Source organism: Salmo salar, chromosome 18 (genome assembly GCF_965601325.2).
Source record: "Salmo salar chromosome 18, fSalSal1, whole genome shotgun sequence".
Lineage (NCBI taxonomy): Eukaryota > Metazoa > Chordata > Actinopteri > Salmoniformes > Salmonidae > Salmo > Salmo salar.
The window spans coordinates 87,495,302-87,517,428 of NC_138308.1; the positions used below are offsets into that span (position 1 = coordinate 87,495,302).

The 22,127-nt window shown below is 40.4% G+C and overlaps 1 protein-coding gene across 2 annotated transcripts in view; it reads right to left on the reverse strand.

The window, feature by feature from the left end:
* Positions 1-22,127, reverse strand: part of LOC106577901 (IgGFc-binding protein) — a 115,939-nt gene that overhangs the window by 79,854 nt on the left and 13,958 nt on the right. For both annotated transcript variants that reach the window (XM_082965277.1, XM_082965276.1), the window contains exons 14-33: positions 21,876-22,024; positions 21,566-21,694; positions 21,241-21,379; positions 16,479-16,620; positions 15,849-16,048; positions 15,583-15,721; positions 15,301-15,384; positions 14,918-15,108; positions 14,412-14,541; positions 11,278-11,522; positions 10,788-10,936; positions 9,013-9,141; positions 8,707-8,845; positions 3,947-4,088; positions 3,317-3,516; positions 3,051-3,189; positions 2,769-2,852; positions 2,386-2,576; positions 1,880-2,009; positions 39-283 (exon numbers count right to left, since the gene is read on the reverse strand). In XM_082965277.1, coding sequence (XP_082821403.1) covers positions 39-283; positions 1,880-2,009; positions 2,386-2,576; positions 2,769-2,852; positions 3,051-3,189; positions 3,317-3,516; positions 3,947-4,088; positions 8,707-8,845; positions 9,013-9,141; positions 10,788-10,936; positions 11,278-11,522; positions 14,412-14,541; positions 14,918-15,108; positions 15,301-15,384; positions 15,583-15,721; positions 15,849-16,048; positions 16,479-16,620; positions 21,241-21,379; positions 21,566-21,694; positions 21,876-22,024 — 3,096 coding nt within the window. The remainder of the gene's footprint in view (positions 1-38; positions 284-1,879; positions 2,010-2,385; positions 2,577-2,768; positions 2,853-3,050; positions 3,190-3,316; positions 3,517-3,946; positions 4,089-8,706; positions 8,846-9,012; positions 9,142-10,787; positions 10,937-11,277; positions 11,523-14,411; positions 14,542-14,917; positions 15,109-15,300; positions 15,385-15,582; positions 15,722-15,848; positions 16,049-16,478; positions 16,621-21,240; positions 21,380-21,565; positions 21,695-21,875; positions 22,025-22,127) is intronic.

A 22,127-nucleotide genomic window follows, 5' to 3' on the forward strand; every position in this document is an offset into this window, starting at 1 on the left:
CCCAACCCTATCCCTCCATCAATCCCTCTCTCTCTCACCTGCACGGTGCCTCCCTTCAAGATGGAGATCTTCACCCCACGCACGTACACATGCACAGCCTTCAGGTAGGAGATGGTTGGTTTGTTGAAGCGGTTCTCGTTGTCAGCATGCACCTCGTAGTGAGGCACTGACGTGTGGTTACAGGGCTCTGACATCAGGTAGCTGCAGTTCCCCATGAAGTTGTACTTCTTCTTGTCGAAGGTGGTGTAGTGAGGGTCACCAGATGCGATACAGGTAGAGGTGTCTGGGGGGGAATAGTGATTATAAAGTTGGGAGTGAGATTAGTAATTGGCTGATGGAAATAATACGGACTCAGTGTTCACATAGTTGGGTTATTGTTTTCACCAAATGATGCCTGACAAAATGTAAATAGTGTTTTCCAAGCTGCACATAATACATGTATACTGTAAACAAGGCTGTCTGTTTGCATAGCTAGGAATCAAACTCTAGGAACGATCCACTTTACTGTAGGTTGGATGTTCCCATGGGTTTCACGATGGAACTCCTTACCAATATAATTGATTTGAAAAGCCTTTCATCTTTATATAAGTGATGATAACTGAGCTAATACAAGTTATGACAACTGAGCTAATACAATAACTGAGCTAATACAACTTATGCTATCTGTTGAAAGAGAAGTTAAGATATCTCAGCTAATATAAGTGGTGATAACTTAGCAAACACAATTCATGATAACTGAGCCAATACAAGTAAAGATAAGGGAGCTAATACAAGTTATGATAACTGAGCTAATACAAGATCTGATAAATTAGCTAATACAAGTTATGATAACTGAGCTAAGACAACTTATGATCACGGAGCTAATACAAGTTATGATAACTGGGGCTGCAGGTAGCCTAGTGGTTAGATCGTTGGGCCAGTAACCGAAAGGTTGCTAGATTGAATCCCCGAGCTGACAAGGTAAAAGTCTGTTGTTCTTTCCCTGAACAAGGCAGTTAACCCGCCGTCATTGTAAATAAAAATTTGTTCTTAAAAACCTCTTAAGTATTGACCCCTTTTTTTCAATTTTCGCCTAAAATGATATACCCAAATCTAACTGCCTGTAACTCAGGCACTAAAGCAAGGATATGCATATTCTTGGTACCATTTGAAAGGAAATACTTTGTAGTTTGTGGAAATGTGAAAGGAATGTAGGACAAGATAACACATTAGATCAGGTAAAAGATAATACAAAGAAAAAACCAACCGTTTTTTTTGTATTTTTTGTACCATCATGTTTGAAATGCAAGAGAAAGGCCATAATGTATTATTCCAGCCCAGCTGCGATTTAGATTTTGTCCAGTAGATGGCAGCAGTGTATGTGCAACGTTTCAGACTGATCCAATGAACCATTGTATTTCTGTTCAAAATGTTGTATCAAGACTGCCCAAATGTGCCTATTTTCTTATTTAATAACTTTTAATGTTCAAAACTGTGCACTCTCCTCAAACAATAGCATGGTATTCTTTCACTGTAATAGACACTGTAAATTGGACAGTGCAGTTAGATGAACAAGAATTTAAGCTTTCTGCCAATGTCAGATATGTCTATGTCCTGGGAAATGTTCTTGCTACTTACAACCTCATGCTTATCGCATTAGCCTACGTTTGCTTGGTGGGGACCAACCAATCCTGAAGAAGTTTTAACTGACTTGCCTAGTTAAATAAAGGTAAAATAAAAACTCAGCTAATTCAAGTTCATAAAACTTAGCTATTACAAGTTATGAAAACTGAGCTATTACAAGTTATAATAACTGAGCTATTACAAGTTATGATAACTGAGCTATTACAAGTTATGATAACTGAGCTATTACAAGTTATTATAACTCAGCTAACAGTACCTTTGGGATAGCAGGCTCCGTTGCGACACTCCTCCGTGGGAGAGCAGGAGTTGTCCACACAGTCCAGGATGTAGTTTCCAGCACAACGACAAAGCTTGGAGCAGCCGTCACCAAAGATGATCTCTCCTGGCTAAAAGGACAGAGACGGGGAGAGAGGAATTATTAACATGTTGTTTGCCCATTCATTTTTTTGTAAAGTTTATTTGTGCATTCTGTGAATGTATGTGTGTGTTCCTTATGTTGTTGGTCATTTTTAAAGTATATTTGTGATGTGCTGAGAGGAGTACTATCAATATCCAAATGAGTGGACATTCTGGACAGTAAAAGTACCGTATCGTATGATATCGTATCATATTGTGTATCACATCGTATATCGTGTATCATATATCGTTTGGTATGCTGTATGGTATATCATACACAATATTGTATATCACATTCTATTGTGTCATATTCTATCACAAAGTACATTCTTAACCACAGACTAACAATCCCAGATGGTCTCGTACCTCATAGTAGTCACCTCCCTCCAGACAGCCACATGTTTCTATGGGGACACAGCGTCTGCCTTTGAACACAAAGCCTGGCTTACAGAAACACGCACTGATACAGGAGCCAGTGCAGTTGGTGGAGGGTTCCTTACAGCTGGGGATGCAGGCTGGGCCACACTCTATGTACTCAGCATTGGGAGGGCACGTCACTGTTGGGGGAGAGAGGGAGAGGAGGATGGGGGGAGGCAAAGAAGAGACGGTAAGAGGGTGTGGTGAAAGGGAGACAAGGGGTTAGTATCAGGAATTATTTGGTTACCAATTAACTGATTTGTGCAAATACAGAAAGCGGTTTCTGATTCTGATCGTAAGAATGAGAACAGATGATTGTCTGTTAATTTCACCTGGTGGTTTTGTGGTAGTAGGTTTGGCAGTAGTTGGTTTAGGTGTAGTTGGTATGGGAGTAGTTGGTTTGACTGTAGTTGGGGCTGAGGGACAGAGGGAGACAGCATGAGACATAAGAGAGAAAGATATTATAGCCAAGTCTCAGATCTGTTTGTGCTGTCTGGTCAACTCATATGGTCACAGCCTGGTCACCTACCCTACCATCCAAGACCTCAGACGTCAAAACACCATTATGAGTGTGTGTGGGTGTTTGTACGGACTGTTTATGTCAGGGAACTTACTTGTAGGGTAGCAGTCCAGCTCTCCACCCTGGACCTTACACTCGTGCATTGGAGGGCAATCAGAAGGATTGCAGGTGACGAAGGGAGCGTTACAATAACATTTCAGCTTACAGTCCTCCACGTACCACTCCTCACCAGGCTGGAGGGAGGGAGGGAAGGAGGAGAGATGGATGGAGAGACAATAGTTAATCAGTGGATGGTTGCTGGTTGGTTACATACACGTCACACACACAAAGTCCATCACCCGACACACACAACACACTCACCTCGTAGTACTGTCCGTTAGTGTCTTTGCAGCCACAGGAGTTCTCTTTGACACAGTCCCCGGCGCTGAGGACGTAACCAGGGTCACACACACAGCCCTCTGAACAGGGAGCATCACACCCTGTGGAGGGTCTGGAGGCACAGGTGGGCTGGCAAGGGGCGGCACAGGGCACGTACTGACTGTTGGGGGGGCATGTCAGAGCTGGAGAGGAGGAGGGAAGAGGAGACTTTAGGAGATAAGTCTACTTTAAAACATGACTGTCTCTTAATAATGACTTTGTTGATTATATGGAACAGTACTGTTAGAGTGTATTGTTTGGTCTTTGATGTGCTAATAACAGCAGGGTCTTTGGTGAGTGAAGAAATCATTATTATTATATGAATCACTACAATTTCCATCTTCATCATCAATATCCGTCTCTTCCTTGTTATTATTACGTATAACATGTATCTGTACCAGGGTTGGGGTCCATTCCATTTCAATTCCAGTCAATTCAGGAAGCACTTTGAAATACCAATTCCAATTCTCTTTAATGCTTTTCAGTGAGGGACATTTGGAATGAGAATTTGGTTTACTTTGTGAAATGACTGGAATGGAAATGGAATTGACCCCAACATTGATCTGTACTCACGGCAGAAGGTGCTGTTCCTCCAGGTTCCGATGGTGACTCCTCGGTCCTGACAGTCATTGACGTACGACTCGATGGACTCACACAGGATGGGTTGAGCACCATCCAGCTCGCACAGGTCAAACAGACAGTCCTTGAAGAAACTCTGAAATAGACACACATAAACATACGCTTGTCTTCGACTTGCACACAAAGCTTGTAGGTTTGGTTACTTAAGTGACAAAGTTGTTTGAATTGAATTCAATGAAGCGTATTTAAACATTTCTGCACTAAATATGTCTATACATTCACAAAATGTCTTCTTGGGGGTGAGATTTCACACATTAAACAAAGTTTTGTTTAATCTTGTCATGACATTGCCCTCTTTGGGTTTTCTATGCACCATCCCCCTACCTCTGTCTCCCACACCCAGGCTCTGTGAGAGCGGTCGTAAATTCCTAAGAGAATGTCCTGCCTCATGGCCACGGTATGGAGACAGAGTGGGTTTCATAGAAAGAACCAAGGGGTTCTTCCACTTCACAGAATTGGAGAACCGAACGACATTTATGTTTTGGAGAAGGTATGAAAGATCGGTGAAGATTCCAGCTACGAACTGGTCCGTTAGGTACAATTTTGTGAAGCTCATGAGAGACAATACGGCCATATTACCATGGCGCTGTTTATATAATAGCCTCAGTTGTGAGACTTACATCTAATGGTTGTATAAAAATGAATGAATAAGGATAAAGCAATTGGGAATATGTTGGGATGCTTGTAAGATGTTAATGTGAGAGAATTGTATTTCTGTTTAAAGTTTCACCAAGTTATCGGCACGCCCCCATGTACAGACGGGACCTGGCATCATGACACAGCCCTTTTCTGTTATTCCGAATATAACCCCCACCCAGGGCTTCTATCACCAGACCGAGCCTCCACTCCATTACGAGTTGGCTGAAGGTTTGACCATGCCTTCCTCTTACTGAACTTTAACCTGTTAGGGCTAGGGGGCAGTATTGACACGGCTGGATAAAAAACGTACCCGATTTAATCTGGTTACTACTCCTGCCCAGTAACTAGAATATGCATATAATTATTGGCTTTGGATAGAAAACACTCCAAAGTTTCTAAAACTGTTTGAATGGTGTCTGTGAGTATAACAGAACTCAAATGGCAGGTCAAAAGCTGAGAAGATTCTGTACAGGAAGTACCCTGTCTGACCATTTCTTGGCCTTCTTTGCCATCTCTATCCATTACAAAGGATCTCTGCTGTTACGTGACACTTCCTACGGCTCACATGGGCTCTCAGAAGGCGGCAAAAAGCTGAATCGGGGCTTTGCAGGCTCTGGCTGAAAAAAAGTAGCGCGTTTGGGTAGTGGCTGGTTACAGTACTGTGAGACTCAGGCTCGTGCCCGCGTCGACAGAATGCTTTGTTTTCTTTCCTCTGTTTACCTAAAAGGAGATTCCCGGTCGGAATATTATCGCTTTTTTACGAGAAAAATGGCATAAAAATAGATTTTAAACAGCGGTTGACATGCTTCGAAGTACGGTAATGGAATATTTACAATTTTTTTGTCACGAATTGCGCCATGCTCGCGACCCTGATTTACCATTTCGGATAGTGTCTGGAACGCACGAACAAAACGCCGCTATTTGGATATAACGATGGATTATTTTGGACCAAACCAACATTTGCTATTGAAGTAGCAGTCCTGGGAGTGCATTCTGACAAAGACAACAAAGGTAATCAAACTTTTGTAATAGTAAATCTGATTTTGGTGAAGGCTAAACTTGCTGGGTGTCTAAATAGCGAGCCCGTGATGGCTGGGCTATGTACTTAGAATATTGCAAAATGTGCTTTCACCAAAAAGCTATTTTAAAATCGGACATATCGAGTGCATAGAGGAGTTCTGTATCTATAATTCTTAAAATAATTGTTATGCTTTTTGTGAACGTTTATCGTGAGTAATTTAGTAAATTGTTTGTAAATTCCCCGGAGGTTTGCGGGGGGTATGTTAGTTCTGAACGTCACATGCTAATGTAAAAAGCTGGTTTTTGATATAAATATGAACTTGATTGAACAAAACATGCATGTATTGTATAACATAATGTCCTAGGGTTGTCATCTGATGAAGATCATCAAAGGTTAGTGCTGCATTTAGCTGTGGTTTGGGTTTTTGTGACATTATATGCTAGCTTGAAAAATGGGTGTCTGATTATTTCTGGCTGGGTACTCTGCTGACATAATCTAATGTTTTGCTTTCGTTGTAAAGCCTTTTTGAAATCGGACTGTGTGGTTAGATTAACGAGAGTCTTGTCTTTAAATGGCTGTAAAATAGTCATATGTTTGAGAAATTGAAGTAATAGTATTTCTAAGGTATTTGAAAATCGCGCCACGGGATTCAACTGGCTGTTGCGTAGGTGGGACGAATTCGTCCCGCCTAGCCCAGAGAGGTTTACCATACCACGTGGTTAAACTCTTAGACTATCGATACTGACAGAATAATAACAAGACTTTGATATTAATTACTAGTCTGCAGCTAGGAATTCGGTATCATTGAATTTCGAAGACCGACGAAACATCTGTCCTATAACGACATTAATGAATGTCACTTTGAAATATCCATTCTAACCGAGAGAGAGAGAAAGAACGCGAGAACAAACTCTCCAACAGAACGAACTTTTCAACCAAGATCCCGACGACACACTGAGCGTGAATATATATATTGATTGCAATTGTTCCCGAATGACTGAGCGTTCATGTGCAAAGAATTAGCATTTCAATTGTTATAATTATCAACTTTTATCAACCTTTTGTCTAACAAGCCGCCATGCCGGTTAAGCCCACTAGGGCACATTCCTCTATCATCTCTTGTAACGATATCTACTGTTTGTTATGCATTTCTGTGAATTACTTAGTAAATAAATGATTTTAAGACAAATGATGTATGGATGACTCATAGTGAAGACTGGGGTCGTGCAGATAACCAACAATTTACAACGTTTGGAATGAGACTGACGAGGTAAACGAATACATCATTAATCAGAAGACTTATAGATCAGATATTATAATATCTGAAAGTTATATTAGGAAAATTATAACTTTGTAATATGAATATTTTCCTTGGTGCCCCGACCTCCTAGTTAATTACAGTTACACGATTAACCTGTTGGGTCTAGGGGGCAGCATTTGCACGTCTGGATAAAAAAAATGTACCCGATTTAATCTGGTTACTAATCCTACCCAGTAACTAGAATATGCATATACTTATTATATATGGATAGAAAACACTCTAAAGTTTCCAAAACTGTTTGAATGGTGTCTGTGAGTATAACAGAACTCATTTGGCAGGCAAAACCCTGAGACATTTTCTGACAGGAAGTGGATACCTGATGTGTTGTATTGACTTTAAACTTATCCCATTGAAAAACACAGGGGTTTAGGAATATTTTGGCACTTCCTATTGCTTCCACTAGATGTCACCAGCCTTTACAAAGTGTTTTGAGTCTTCTGGAGGGAGATCTGACCGAACAAGAGCCATGGAACGTTGATGTCCCATTAGACACCTGGCGCGCTAGTTCATGTTGGGTACCCTCGTTCCAATACGTTATAAAAGAGTATGCATTCGTCCACCTTGAATATTATTCATGTTCTGGTTAAAAAAGGCCCTAATGATTTATGCTATACAACGTTTGACATGTTTGAACGAACGGAAATATATTTTTTCCCCTCGTTCATGACGAGAAGTCCGGCTGGCTTACATCATGTGCTAACGAGACGGAGATTTTTGGACATAAATGATGAGCTTTTTTGAACAAAACTACATTCGTTATGGACCTGTGATACCTGGAAAGGACATCTGATGAAGAGAATCAAAGGTAATGGATTATTTACATAGTATTTTCGATTTTAGATCTCCGCAACATGACGTCTAGTCTGTATCGCAACGCGTATTTTTCTGGGCGCAGTGCTCAGATTATTGCAAAGTGTGATTTCCCAGTAAGGTTATTTTGAAATCTGGCAAGTTGATTGAGTTCAAGAGATGTAAATCTATAATTCTTTAAATGACAATATAATATTTTACCAATGTTTTCTAATTTTAATTATTTAATTTGTGACGCTGACTTGACTGCCGGTTATTGGAGGGAAACGATTTCCTCAACATCAATGCCATAGTAAAACGCTGTTTTTGGATGTAAATATGAACTTGATAGAACTAAAAATGCATGCATTGTCTAACATAATGTCCTAGGAGTGTCATCTGATGGAGATTGTAAAAGGTTAGTGCATCGTTTTAGCTGGTTTTATGGTTTTGGTGACCCTGTCTTTGACTTGACAAAACATTACACACAACTCTTGTAAATGTACTGTCCTAACATACTCTAAATTTATGCTTTCGCCGTAAAACCTTTTTGAAATCGTAAAACGTGGTTAGATTAAGGAGATGTTTATCTTTCAAATGGTGTAACATAGTTGTATTTTTGAAAAATTTGAATTTTGACATTTATTTGGATTCAAATTTGCCGCTCTTGAAATGCACCTGCTGTTGATGGAGTGCACCACGGGTGGCACGCTAGCGTCCCACCTAGCCCCAAGAGGTTAATCAGTTTAATCGCGTAATAATAATTACAGAGAGTTATTTGATAAAAATGTCTTCAATTTTAATGATGCCAAAGACACGACAATCTTAAAGACAAAATATGATATGACCCTATATTCTGTACATTACAGTAATTACTCACATTGGGTAGGACACTATATTCCGCACATTACGGTAGTTACTCACATTGGGGTTGACCTTGGGGTGACAGACAGCGAATGGTCCGTTCTTGTCCAGTAGCATGCCGCAATAGCCAGAGCTCTCATACATGTCCAGTTCATCATCAGTACAGCCTGGGATGGTGGTGTTGGGCTTCTTGTTACAACTGGAGTCAGAGACAGGGTGAATCAGTCATGTGTGTGTGTTTGTGAGTGCCTTTGTGTGTGTGCCTGCGTGTGCGTGTGCGTGTGTGTGTGTGTGTGTGTGTGTGTGTGTGTGTGTGTGTGTGTGTGTGTGTGTGTGTGTGTGTGAATAACTGGTGGCATGACTCACTTGGGATCTGTGACCCAGCTGTGTCCAAAGTCATTGGGGTTGGTGGTCAGAGAACCGTCGGGTTTCCTGAAGTCATCGTTGGAGTTTCCGTTGTAGTCTCCACACAGTCCACACAGCTTGTCCTTATAGCTAAATACAGAGGAGCAAACAGACCGATGAGTCAAGCATTTTTGTAGAATTTTAATGACAACGTTATAAAATAAAAATATTACAATGTGAGATGTTTCTATTTGTTTTTCATTTTTATGTTGTGTTTATATGGTTATTTTTACCTGTTGGGGCTAGGGGGCAGTTTTTGCACGGCTGGATAAAAAAATGTACCCGATTTAATCTGGTTACTAATCCTACCCAGTAACTAGAATATGCATATACTTATTATATATGGATAGAAAACACCCTAAAGTTTCTAAAACTGTTTGAATGGTGTCTGTGAGTATAACATAACTCATTTGGCAGGCAAAACCCTGAGACATTTTCTGACAGGAAGTGGATACCTGATGTGTTGTATTACCTTTAAACCTATGCCATTGAAAAACACAGGGGCTGAGGAATATTTTGGCACTTCCTATTGCTTCCACTAGATGTCACCAGCCTTTACAAAGTGTTTTGAGTCTTCTGGAGGGAGATCTGACCGAACAAGAGCCATGGAACGATGATGGCCCATTAGACACCTGGCGCGCGAGTTCATGTTGGGTACCCTCGTTCCAATACGTTATAAAAGAGAATGCATTCGTCCACCTTGAATATTATTCATGTTCTGGTTAAAAAAGGCCCTAATGATTTATGCTATACAACGTTTGACATGTTTGAACGAACGTAAATATATTTTTTCCCCTCGTTCATGAAGTGAAGTCCGGCGGGCTTAGATCATGTGCTAACAAGACGGAGATTTTTGGACATAAATGATGAGCTTTTTTGAACAAAACTACATTCGTTATGGACCTGTGATACCTGGAAGTGACATCTGATGAAGAGAATCAAAGGTAATGGATTATTTACATAGTATTTTCGATTTTAGATCTCCCCAACATGGCGGCTAGTCTGTATCGCAACGCGTATTTTTCTGGGCGCAGTGCTCAGATTATTGCAAAGTGTGATTTCCCAGTAAGGTTATTTTTAAATCTGGCAAGTTGATTGCGTTCAAGAGATGTAAATCTATAATTCTTTAATTGACAATATAATATTTTACCAATGTTTTCTAATTTTAATTATTTAATTTGTGGTGCTGACTTGAATGCCGGTTATTGGAGGGAAACGATTTCCTGAACATCAACGCCACAGTAAAACGCTGTTTTTGGATATAAATATGAACTTGATAGAACTAAAAATGCATGCATTGTCTAACACAATGTCCTAGGAGTGTCATCTGTTGGAGATTGTAAAAGGTTAGTGCATAATTTTAGCTGATTTATGGTTTTGGTGACGCCTGTCTTTGAATTGGCACAACATTACACACAACTCTTGTAAATGTAGTCCTAACATACTCTAAATTTATGCTTTCGCCGTAAAACCTTTTTGAAATCGTAAAACGTGGTTAGATTAAGGAGATGTTTATCTTTCAAAGGGTGTAAAATAGTTGTATGTTTGAAAAATTTGAATTTTGACATTTATTTGGATTCAAATTTGCCGCTCTTGAAATGCACCTGCTGTTGATGGAGTGCACCACGGGTGGGACGCTTGCGTCCCACCTAGCCCATAGAGGTTAATGGTATATCATGTCGGGGTCACCAAAACTGTAGTAGAGAAACCAAGCTGCATAAGCAGTTTTGACTCACTCCTTGATGACCTTGATGTCCATGTAGTGGTTTCCGTCATATCGTACGGTCACACCAAAGTCCATGGCTACAGTGTAGTGTTTACCAGACTTCAAAACAGACACGCCTGTAGCTGGGGTCAGTGGGATGTTCACATTGATACCATTCAACTAGGAGGAGAAGAGGACACAGACATGTGTTAGTGAGGGGCATTTCTTTTTTCATGTTTTTTAGCTTCCTCTTTATAAGCTGTTCTGTGTTTTGTATGAATTTTATGCATTTAATGCTGCTCAGGAAATTCCCTTCGGTGACAATAAAGATTTATTGAATACAATGACAAACTGTTCTTGACTGTGTACGTTACTTTATATTGAATGCGTACATGCAGGGCTCTGCATTTTATCAGTATTTCTTTCCATTGTTACGTTTTTAAACATTTTCAAATGTCTTCCTCATCTCTTCTTCTCTCTACCCCCAACCCTATCCCTCCATCAATCCCTCTCTCTCTCACCTGCACGGTGCCTCCCTTCAAGATGGAGATCTTCACCCCACGCACGTACACATGCACAGCCTTCAGGTAGGAGATGGTTGGTTTGTTGAAGCGGTTCTCGTTGTCAGCATGCACCTCGTAGTGAGGCACTGACGTGTGGTTACAGGGCTCTGACATCAGGTAGCTGCAGTTCCCCATGAAGTTGTACTTCTTCTTGTCGAAGGTGGTGTAGTGAGGGTCACCAGATGCGATACAGGTAGAGGTGTCTGGGGGGGAATAGTGATTATAAAGTTGGGAGTGAGATTAGTAATTGGCTGATGGAAATAATACGGACTCAGTGTTCACATAGTTGGGTTATTGTTTTCACCAAATGATGCCTGACAAAATGTAAATAGTGTTTTCCAAGCTGCACATAATACATGTATACTGTAAACAAGGCTGTCTGTTTGCATAGCTAGGAATCAAACTCTAGGAACGATCCACTTTACTGTAGGTTGGATGTTCCCATGGGTTTCACGATGGAACTCCTTACCAATATAATTGATTTGAAAAGCCTTTCATCTTTATATAAGTGATGATAACTGAGCTAATACAAGTTATGACAACTGAGCTAATACAATAACTGAGCTAATACAACTTATGCTATCTGTTGAAAGAGAAGTTAAGATATCTCAGCTAATATAAGTGGTGATAACTTAGCAAACACAATTCATGATAACTGAGCCAATACAAGTAAAGATAAGGGAGCTAATACAAGTTATGATAACTGAGCTAATACAAGATCTGATAAATTAGCTAATACAAGTTATGATAACTGAGCTAAGACAACTTATGATCACGGAGCTAATACAAGTTATGATAACTGGGGCTGCAGGTAGCCTAGTGGTTAGATCGTTGGGCCAGTAACCGAAAGGTTGCTAGATTGAATCCCCGAGCTGACAAGGTAAAAGTCTGTTGTTCTTTCCCTGAACAAGGCAGTTAACCCGCCGTCATTGTAAATAAAAATTTGTTCTTAAAAACCTCTTAAGTATTGACCCCTTTTTTTCAATTTTCGCCTAAAATGATATACCCAAATCTAACTGCCTGTAACTCAGGCACTAAAGCAAGGATATGCATATTCTTGGTACCATTTGAAAGGAAATACTTTGTAGTTTGTGGAAATGTGAAAGGAATGTAGGACAAGATAACACATTAGATCAGGTAAAAGATAATACAAAGAAAAAACCAACCGTTTTTTTCAAAACTGTGCACTCTCCTCAAACAATAGCATGGTATTCTTTCACTGTAATAGACACTGTAAATTGGACAGTGCAGTTAGATTAACCTGTTATGGCTAGGGGGCAGTATTTTCACGGCTGGATAAAAAACGTACCCGATTTAATCTGGTTACCACTCCTACCCAGTAACTAGAATATGCATATACTTATTACATATGGATAGAAAACACCCTAAAGTTTCTAAAACTGTTTGAATGGTGTCTGTGAGTATAACAGAACTCATTTGGCAGGCCAAAATCTGATAAGGTTTCATTCAGGAAGTGGCCTGTCTGACAAGGTGTCGTTCTTCTTGTCTCTGTTTATTGAAGAGTGAGGATCTTATCTGTCCCGTGACACTTCCTACGGCTGCCATAGGGTCTCAGAAGGCGGTAAAAAGCTGAATCGTGGCTTTGCAGGCTCTGGCTGAAAAAAAGTAGCGCGTTTGGGTAGTGGCTGGTTACAGTACTGTGAGACTCAGGCTCGTGCCCGCGTCGACCGAAAGCTTTGTTTACTTTCCTCTGTTTAGCTAAATGGACATTCCCGGTCGGAATATTATCGCTTTTTTACGAGAAAAATGGCATAAAAATTTATTTTAAACAGCGGTTGACATGCTTCGAAGTACTTTAATGGAATATTTAGATTTTTTTGGTCACGAATTGCGCCATGCGCACGACCCTTATTTACCCTTTCAGATAGTGTCTGGAACGCACTAACAAAACGCCGCAATTTGGATATAACGATGGATTATTTTGGACCAAACCAACATTTGTTATTGAAGTAGCAGTCCTGGGAGTGCATTCTGACGAAGACAACAAAAGGTAATCAAACTTTTATAATAGTAAATCTGATTTTGGTGAAGGCTAAACCTGCCGGGTGTCTAAATAGCTAGCCCGTGATGCCTGGGCTATGTACTTAGAATATTGCAAAATGTGCTTTCACCAAAAAGCTATTTTAAAATCGGACATATCGAGTGCATAGAGGAGTTCTGTATCTATAATTCTTAAAATAATTGTTATGCTTTTTGTGAACGTTTATCGTGAGTAATTTAGTAAAATGTTAGCAAATTCCTCCCGAAGTTTGCTAGTTCTGAACGTCACATGCTAATGTAAAAAGCTGTTTTTTGATATAAATATGAACTTGATTGAAGAAAACATGCATGTATTGTATAACAATGTCCTAGGTGTGTCATCTGATGAAGATCATCAAAGGTTAGTGCTGCATTTAGCTGTCTTCTGGGTTTTTGTGACATTATATGCTAGCTTGAAAAATGGGTGTCTGATTATTTCTGGCTTGGTACTCTGCTGACATAATCTAATGTTTTGCTTTCGCTGTAAAGCCTTTTTGAAATCAGACAGTGTGGTTAGATAAAGGAGAGTCTTGTCTTTAAAATGCTGTGAAATAGTCATATGTTTGAAAAATGGAAGTTTTTGTATTTTTGAGGAATTTGTCATTCGCGCCACACCTATCATTGGATATTGGAGCAGGTGTTCCGCTAGCGGAACGTCTAGATGTAAGAGGTTAACAAGAATTTAAGCTTTCTGCCAATGTCAGATATGTCTATGTCCTGGGAAATGTTCTTGCTACTTACAACCTCATGCTTATCGCATTAGCCTACGTTTGCTTGGTGGGGACCAACCAATCCTGAAGAAGTTTTAACTGACTTGCCTAGTTAAATAAAGGTAAAATAAAAACTCAGCTAATTCAAGTTCTTATAACTTAGCTATTACAAGTTATGATAACTGAGCTATTACAAGTTATGATAACTGAGCTATTACAAGTTGTGATAACTGAACTATTACAAGTTTGTTAACTTTGGTAACTCAGCTAATATGATAACTTTGCTAATACAAGTTATGATAACTTTGCTAATACAAGTTATTATAACTCAGCTAACAGTACCTTTGGGATAGCAGGCTCCGTTGCGACACTCCTCCGTGGGAGAGCAGGAGTTGTCCACACAGTCCAGGATGTAGTTTCCAGCACAACGACAAAGCTTGGAGCAGCCGTCACCAAAGATGATCTCTCCTGGCTAAAAGGACAGAGACGGGGAGAGAGGAATTATTAACATGTTGTTTGCCCATTCATTTTTTTGTAAAGTTTATTTGTGCATTCTGTGAATGTATGTGTGTGTTCCTTATGTTGTTGGTCATTTTTAAAGTATATTTGTGATGTGCTGAGAGGAGTACTATCAATATCCAAATGAGTGGACATTCTGGACAGTAAAAGTACCGTATCGTATGATATCGTATCATATTGTGTATCACATCGTATATCGTGTATCATATATCGTTTGGTATGCTGTATGGTATATCATACACAATATTGTATATCACATTCTATTGTGTCATATTCTATCACAAAGTACATTCTTAACCACAGACTAACAATCCCAGATGGTCTCGTACCTCATAGTAGTCACCTCCCTCCAGACAGCCACATGTTTCTATGGGGACACAGCGTCTGCCTTTGAACACAAAGCCTGGCTTACAGAAACACGCACTGATACAGGAGCCAGTGCAGTTGGTGGAGGGTTCCTTACAGCTGGGGATGCAGGCTGGGCCACACTCTATGTACTCAGCATTGGGAGGGCACGTCACTGTTGGGGGAGAGAGGGAGAGGAGGATGGGGGGAGGCAAAGAAGAGACGGTAAGAGGGTGTGGTGAAAGGGAGACAAGGGGTTAGTATCAGGAATTATTTGGTTACCAATTAACTGATTTGTGCAAATACAGAAAGCGGTTTCTGATTCTGATCGTAAGAATGAGAACAGATGATTGTCTGTTAATTTCACCTGGTGGTTTTGTGGTAGTAGGTTTGGCAGTAGTTGGTTTAGGTGTAGTTGGTATGGGAGTAGTTGGTTTGACTGTAGTTGGGGCTGAGGGACAGAGGGAGACAGCATGAGACATAAGAGAGAAAGATATTATAGCCAAGTCTCAGATCTGTTTGTGCTGTCTGGTCAACTCATATGGTCACAGCCTGGTCACCTACCCTACCATCCAAGACCTCAGACGTCAAAACACCATTATGAGTGTGTGTGGGTGTTTGTACGGACTGTTTATGTCAGGGAACTTACTTGTAGGGTAGCAGTCCAGCTCTCCACCCTGGACCTTACACTCGTGCATTGGAGGGCAATCAGAAGGATTGCAGGTGACGAAGGGAGCGTTACAATAACATTTCAGCTTACAGTCCTCCACGTACCACTCCTCACCAGGCTGGAGGGAGGGAGGGAAGGAGGAGAGATGGATGGAGAGACAATAGTTAATCAGTGGATGGTTGCTGGTTGGTTACATACACGTCACACACACAAAGTCCATCACCCGACACACACAACACACTCACCTCGTAGTACTGTCCGTTAGTGTCTTTGCAGCCACAGGAGTTCTCTTTGACACAGTCCCCGGCGCTGAGGACGTAACCAGGGTCACACACACAGCCCTCTGAACAGGGAGCATCACACCCTGTGGAGGGTCTGGAGGCACAGGTGGGCTGGCAAGGGGCGGCACAGGGCACGTACTGACTGTTGGGGGGGCATGTCAGAGCTGGAGAGGAGGAGGGAAGAGGAGACTTTAGGAGATAAGTCTACTTTAAAACATGACTGTCTCTTAATAATGACTTTGTTGATTATATGGAACAGTACTGTTAGAGTGTATTGTTTGGTCTTTGATGTGCTAATAACAGCAGGGTCTTTGGTGAGTGAAGAAATCATTATTATTATATGAATCACTACAATTTCCATCTTCATCATCAATATCCGTCTCTTCCTTGTTATTATTACGTATAACATGTATCTGTACCAGGGTTGGGGTCCATTCCATTTCAATTCCAGTCAATTCAGGAAGCACTTTGAAATACCAATTCCAATTCTCTTTAATGCTTTTCAGTGAGGGACATTTGGAATGAGAATTTGGTTTACTTTATGAAATGACTGGAATTGAAATGGAATTGACCCCAACATTGATCTGTACTCACGGCAGAAGGTGCTGTTCCTCCAGGTTCCGATGGTGACTCCTCGGTCCTGACAGTCGTTGACGTACGACTCGATGGACTCACACAGGATGGGTTGAGCACCATCCAGCTCGCACAGGTCAAACAGACAGTCCTTGAAGAAACTCTGAAGTAGACACACATAAACATACGCTTGTCTTCGACTTGCACACAAAGCTTGTAGGTTTGGTTACTTAAAACCTGTTAGGGCTAGGGGGCAGTATTGACACGGCTGGATAAAAAAACATACCCGATTTAATCTGGTTACCACTCCTACCCAGTAACTAGAATATGCATATACTTATTACATATAGATAGAAAACACCCTAAATTTTCTAAAACTGTTTGAATGGTGTCTGTGAGTATAACAGAACTCATTTGGCAGGCAAAACCCTGAGACATTTTCTGACAGGAAGTGGATACCTGATGTGTTGTATTACCTTTAAACCTATCCCATTGAAAAACACAGGGTCTGAGGAATATTTTGGCACTTCCTATTGCTTCCACTAGATGTCACCAGCCTTTACAAAGTGTTTTGAGTCTTCTGGAGTGAGATCTGACCGAACAAGAGCCATGGAACGATGATGGCCCATTAGACACCTGGCGCGCGAGTTCATGTTGGGTACCCTCGTTCCAATACGTTATAAAAGAGTATGCATTCGTCCACCTTGAATATTATTCATGTTCTGGTTAAAAAAGGCCCTAATGATTTATGCTATACAACGTTTGACATGTTTGAACGAACGTAAATATATTTTTTCCCCTCGTTCATGACGAGAAGTCCGGCTGGCTTAGATCATGTGCTAACAAGACGGAGATTTTTGGACATAAATTATGAGCTTTTTTGAACAAAACTACATTCGTTATGGACCTGTGATACCTGGAAGTGACATCTGATGAAGAGAATCAAAGGTAATGGATTATTTACATAGTATTTTCGATTTTAGATCTCCCCAACATGACGTCTAGTCTGTATCGCAACGGGTATTTTTCTGGGCGCAGTGCTCAGATTATTGCAAAGTGTGATTTCCCAGTAAGGTTATTTTTAAATCTGGCAAGTTGATTGCGTTCAAGAGATGTAAATCTATAATTCTTTAAATGACAATATAATATTTTACCAATGTTTTCTAATTTTAATTATTTAATTTGTGACGCTGACTTGACTGCCGGTTATTGGAGGGAAACGATTTCCTCAACATCAATGCCATAGTAAAACGCTGTTTTTGGATATAAATATGAACTTGATAGAACTAAAAATGCATGCATTGTCTAACATAATGTCCTAGGAGTGTCATCTGATGGAGATTGTAAAAGGTTAGTGCATCATTTTAGCTGGTTTTATGGTTTTGGTGACCCTGTCTTTGAATTGACAAAACATTACACACAACCCTTGTAAATGTACTGTCCTAACATACTCTAAATGTATGCTTTCGCCGTAAAACCTTTTTGAAATCGTAAAACGTGGTTAGATTAAGGAGATGTTTATCTTTCAAAGGGTGTAAAATAGTTGTATGTTTGAAAAATTTGAATTTTGACATTTATTTGGATTCAAATTTGCCGCTCTTGAAATGCACCTGCTGTTGATGGAGTGCACCACGGGTGGGACGCTAGCGTCCCACCTAGCCCATAGAGGTTAAGTGACAAAGTTGTTTGAATTGAATTAAATGAAACGTATTTAACCTGTTTAGGATAGGGGGCAGTATTGACACGGCTGGATAAAAAACATACCCGATTTAATCTGGTTACCACTCCTACCCAGTAACTAGAATATGCATATACTTATTACATATGGATAGAAAACACCCTACATTTTCTAAAACTGTTTGAATGGTGTCTGTGAGTATAACAGAACTCAAATGGCAGGTCAAAACCTGAGAGATTCCTTTACAGGAAGTGGCCTGTCTGACCATTTCTTGAACTTGTTTTCCATCTCTATCATTTACTAAGGATCTCTGCTCTAACGTGACACTTCCCTTGTCGTCCATAGGCGCTCAGAGCCCGGGAAAAAACAGAATGTCGTCTTTCCAGCCCCAGGCTGAAACACATTATCGCCTTTCTCAAGTGGCCGATCAAGGGACACTGGCTTATGCGCGTGACCCCGACCGCCCCCGCCTTTGGGATTTTTTCCTCTGTTTGCCGAAAAGGAGATTCCCTGTCGGAATATTATCGCTTTTCTACGAGAAAAATGTCGTAAAAATTGATTTTAAACAGCGGTTGACATGCTTCGAAGTACGGTAATGGAATACTTAGAATTTTATTGTCACGAATTGCGCCATGCGCGCGACACTTCTTTACTATTTCGGATAGTGTCTGGAACGCACGAACAAAACGCCGCTATTCGGATATAACGATGGATTATTTTGGACCAAACCAACATTTGTTATTGAAGTAGCAGTCCTGGGTGTGTATTCTGACGAAGACAACAAAAGGTAATCAAACTTTTATAATAGTAAATATGATTATGGTGAGTGCTAAACTTGCCGGGTGTCTAAATAGCGAGCCCGTGATGCCTGGGCTATGTACTTAGAATATTGCAAAATGTGCTTTCACCAAAAAGCTATTTTAAAATCGGACATATCGAGTGCATAGAGGAGGTCTGTATCTATAATTCTTAAAATAATTGTTATGCTTTTTGTGAACGTTTATCGTGAGTAATTTAGTAAAATGTTAGCGAATTCCCCGGAAGTTTGCGGGGGGTATGCTAGTTCTGAACGTCACATGCTAATGTAAAAAGCTGTTTTTTGATATAAATATGAACTTGATTGAACAAAACATGCATGTATTGTATAACATAATGTCCTAGGGTTGTCATCTGATGAAGATCATCAAAGGTGAGTGCTGCATTTAACTGTCTTCTGGGTTTTGGTGACATTATATGCTGGCTTGAAAAATGGGTGTCTGATTATTTCTGGCTTGGTACTCTGCTGACATAATCTAATGTTTTGCTTTCGTTGTAAAGCCTTTTTGAAATCGGACAGTGTGGTTAGATTAACGAGAGTCTTGTCTTTAAATGGCTGTAAAATAGTCATATGTTTGAGAAATTGAAGTAATAGGATTTTTAAGGTTTTGAAAATCGCGACACAGGATAGCAGTGGCTGTTACGTAGGTGGGACGAATTCGTCCCGCCTAGCCTAGAGAGGTTAAACATTTCTGCACTAAATATGTCTATACATTAACAAAATGTCTTCTTGGGGGTGAGATTTCACACATTAATCACAGTTTTGTTTAATCTTGTCATGACGTTGCCCTCTTTGGGTTTTCTATGCACCATCCCCCTACCTCTGTCTCCCACACCCAGGCTCTGTGAGAGCGGTCGTAAATTCCTAAGAGAATGTCCTGCCTCATGGCCACGGTATGGAGACAGAGTGGGTTTCATAGAAAGAACCAAGGGGTTCTTCCACTTTAAAGAATTGGAGAACCGAACGACATTTATGTTTTGGAGAAGGTATGAAAGATCGGTGAAGAATCCAGCTACGAACTGGTCCGTTAGGTACAATTTTGTGAAGCTCATGAGAGACAATACGGCCATATTACCATGGCGCTGTTTATATAATAGCCTCAGTTGTGAGACTTACATCTAATGGTTGTATAAAAATGAATGAATAAGGATAAAGCAATTGGGAACATGTTGGGATGCTTGTAAGATATTAATGTGAGAGAATTGTATTTCTGTTTAAGGTTTCACCAAGTCATCGGCACGCCCCCATGAACAGACGGGACCTGGCATCATGAGACAGCCTTTTTCTGTTATTCCGAATATAACCCCCACCCAGGGTTTCTATCACCAGACCGAGCCTCCACTCCATTACGAGTTGGCTGAAGGTTTGACCATTCCTTCCTCTTACTGAACTTTAACCATACCACGTGGTTAAACTCTTAGACTATCGATACCGACAGAATAATAACAAGTCTTTGATATTAATTACTAGTCTGCAGCTAGGAATTCGGTATCATTGAATGCGAAGACCAACGAAACATCTGTCCTATAACGACATTAACGAATGTCACTTTGAAATATACATTCTAACCAAGGGAGAGAGAGAGAGAGAGAGAGAGAGAGAGAGAGAGAGAGAGAGAGAGAAAGATCCCGACGACACACTGAGCGTGAATATATATATTGATTGCAATTGTTCCCGAATGAGTGAGCGTTCATGTGCAAAGAATTAGCATTTCAATTGTTATAATTATCAACTTTTATCAACCTTTTGTCTAACAAGCGCCATGCCGCTTTAGCCCACTAGGGCACATTCCTCTATCATTTCTTTGTAAAGATATCTACTGTTTGTTATGCATTTCTGTGAATTACTTAGTTAGTAAATAAATTATTTTAAGACAATTGATGTATGGATGACTCATAGTGAAGACTGGGGTCGTGCAGATAACCAACAATTTACGACGTTTGGAATGAGACTGACGAGGTAAACTAATACATCATTAATCAGAAGACTTATAGATCAGATATTATAATATCTGAAAGTTATATTAGGAAAATTATAACTTTGTAATCTGAATATTTTCCTTGGTGCCCCGACCTCCTAGTTAATTACAGTTACACGATTAATCAGTTTAATCGCTTAATAATAATTACAGAGAGTTATTTGATAAAAATGTCTTCAGTTAAATTAATGATGCCAAAGACACGACAATCTTAAAGACAAAATATGATATGACCCTATATTCTGTACATTACAGTAATTACTCACATTGGGTAAGACACTATATCCCGCACATTACGGTAGTTACTCACATTGGGGTTGACCTTGGGGTGACAGACAGCGAATGGTCCGTTCTTGTCCAGTAGCATGCCGCAGTAGCCAGAGCTCTCATACCTGTCCAGTTCATCATCAGTACAGCCTGGGATGGTGGTGTTGGGCTTCTTGTTACAACTGGAGTCAGAGACAGGGTGAATCAGTCATGTGTGTGTGTTTGTGAGTGCCTTTGTGTGTGTGCCTGCGTGTGCGTGTGCGTGTGTGTGTGTGTGTGTGTGTGTGTGTGTGTGTGTGTGTGTGTGGTGTGTGTGTGTGTGTGTGTGTGTGTGTGTGTGTGTGTGAATAACTGGTGGCATGACTCACTTGGGATCTGTGACCCAGCTGTGTCCAAAGTCATTGGGGTTGGTGGTCAGAGAACCGTCGGGTTTCCTGAAGTCATCGTTGGAGTTTCCGTTGTAGTCTCCACACAGTCCACACAGCTTGTCCTTATAGCTAAATACAGAGGAGCAAATTTTAATGACAACGTTATAAAATAAAAATATTACAATGTGAGATGTTTCTATTTGGTTTTCATTTTTATGTTGTGTTTATATGGTTATTTTAATGGTATATCATGTCGGGGTCACCAAAACTGTAGTAGAGAAACCAAGCTGCATAAGCAGTTTTGACTCACTCCTTGATGACCTTGATGTCCATGTAGTGGTTTCCGTCATATCGTACGGTCACACCAAAGTCCATGGCTACAGTGTAGTGTTTACCAGACTTCAAAACAGACACGCCTGTAGCTGGGGTCAGTGGGATGTTCACATTGATACCATTCAACTAGGAGGAGAAGAGGACACAGACATGTGTTAGTGAGGGGCATTTCTTTTTTCATGTTTTTTAGCTTCCTCTTTATAAGCTGTTCTGTGTTTTGTATGAATTT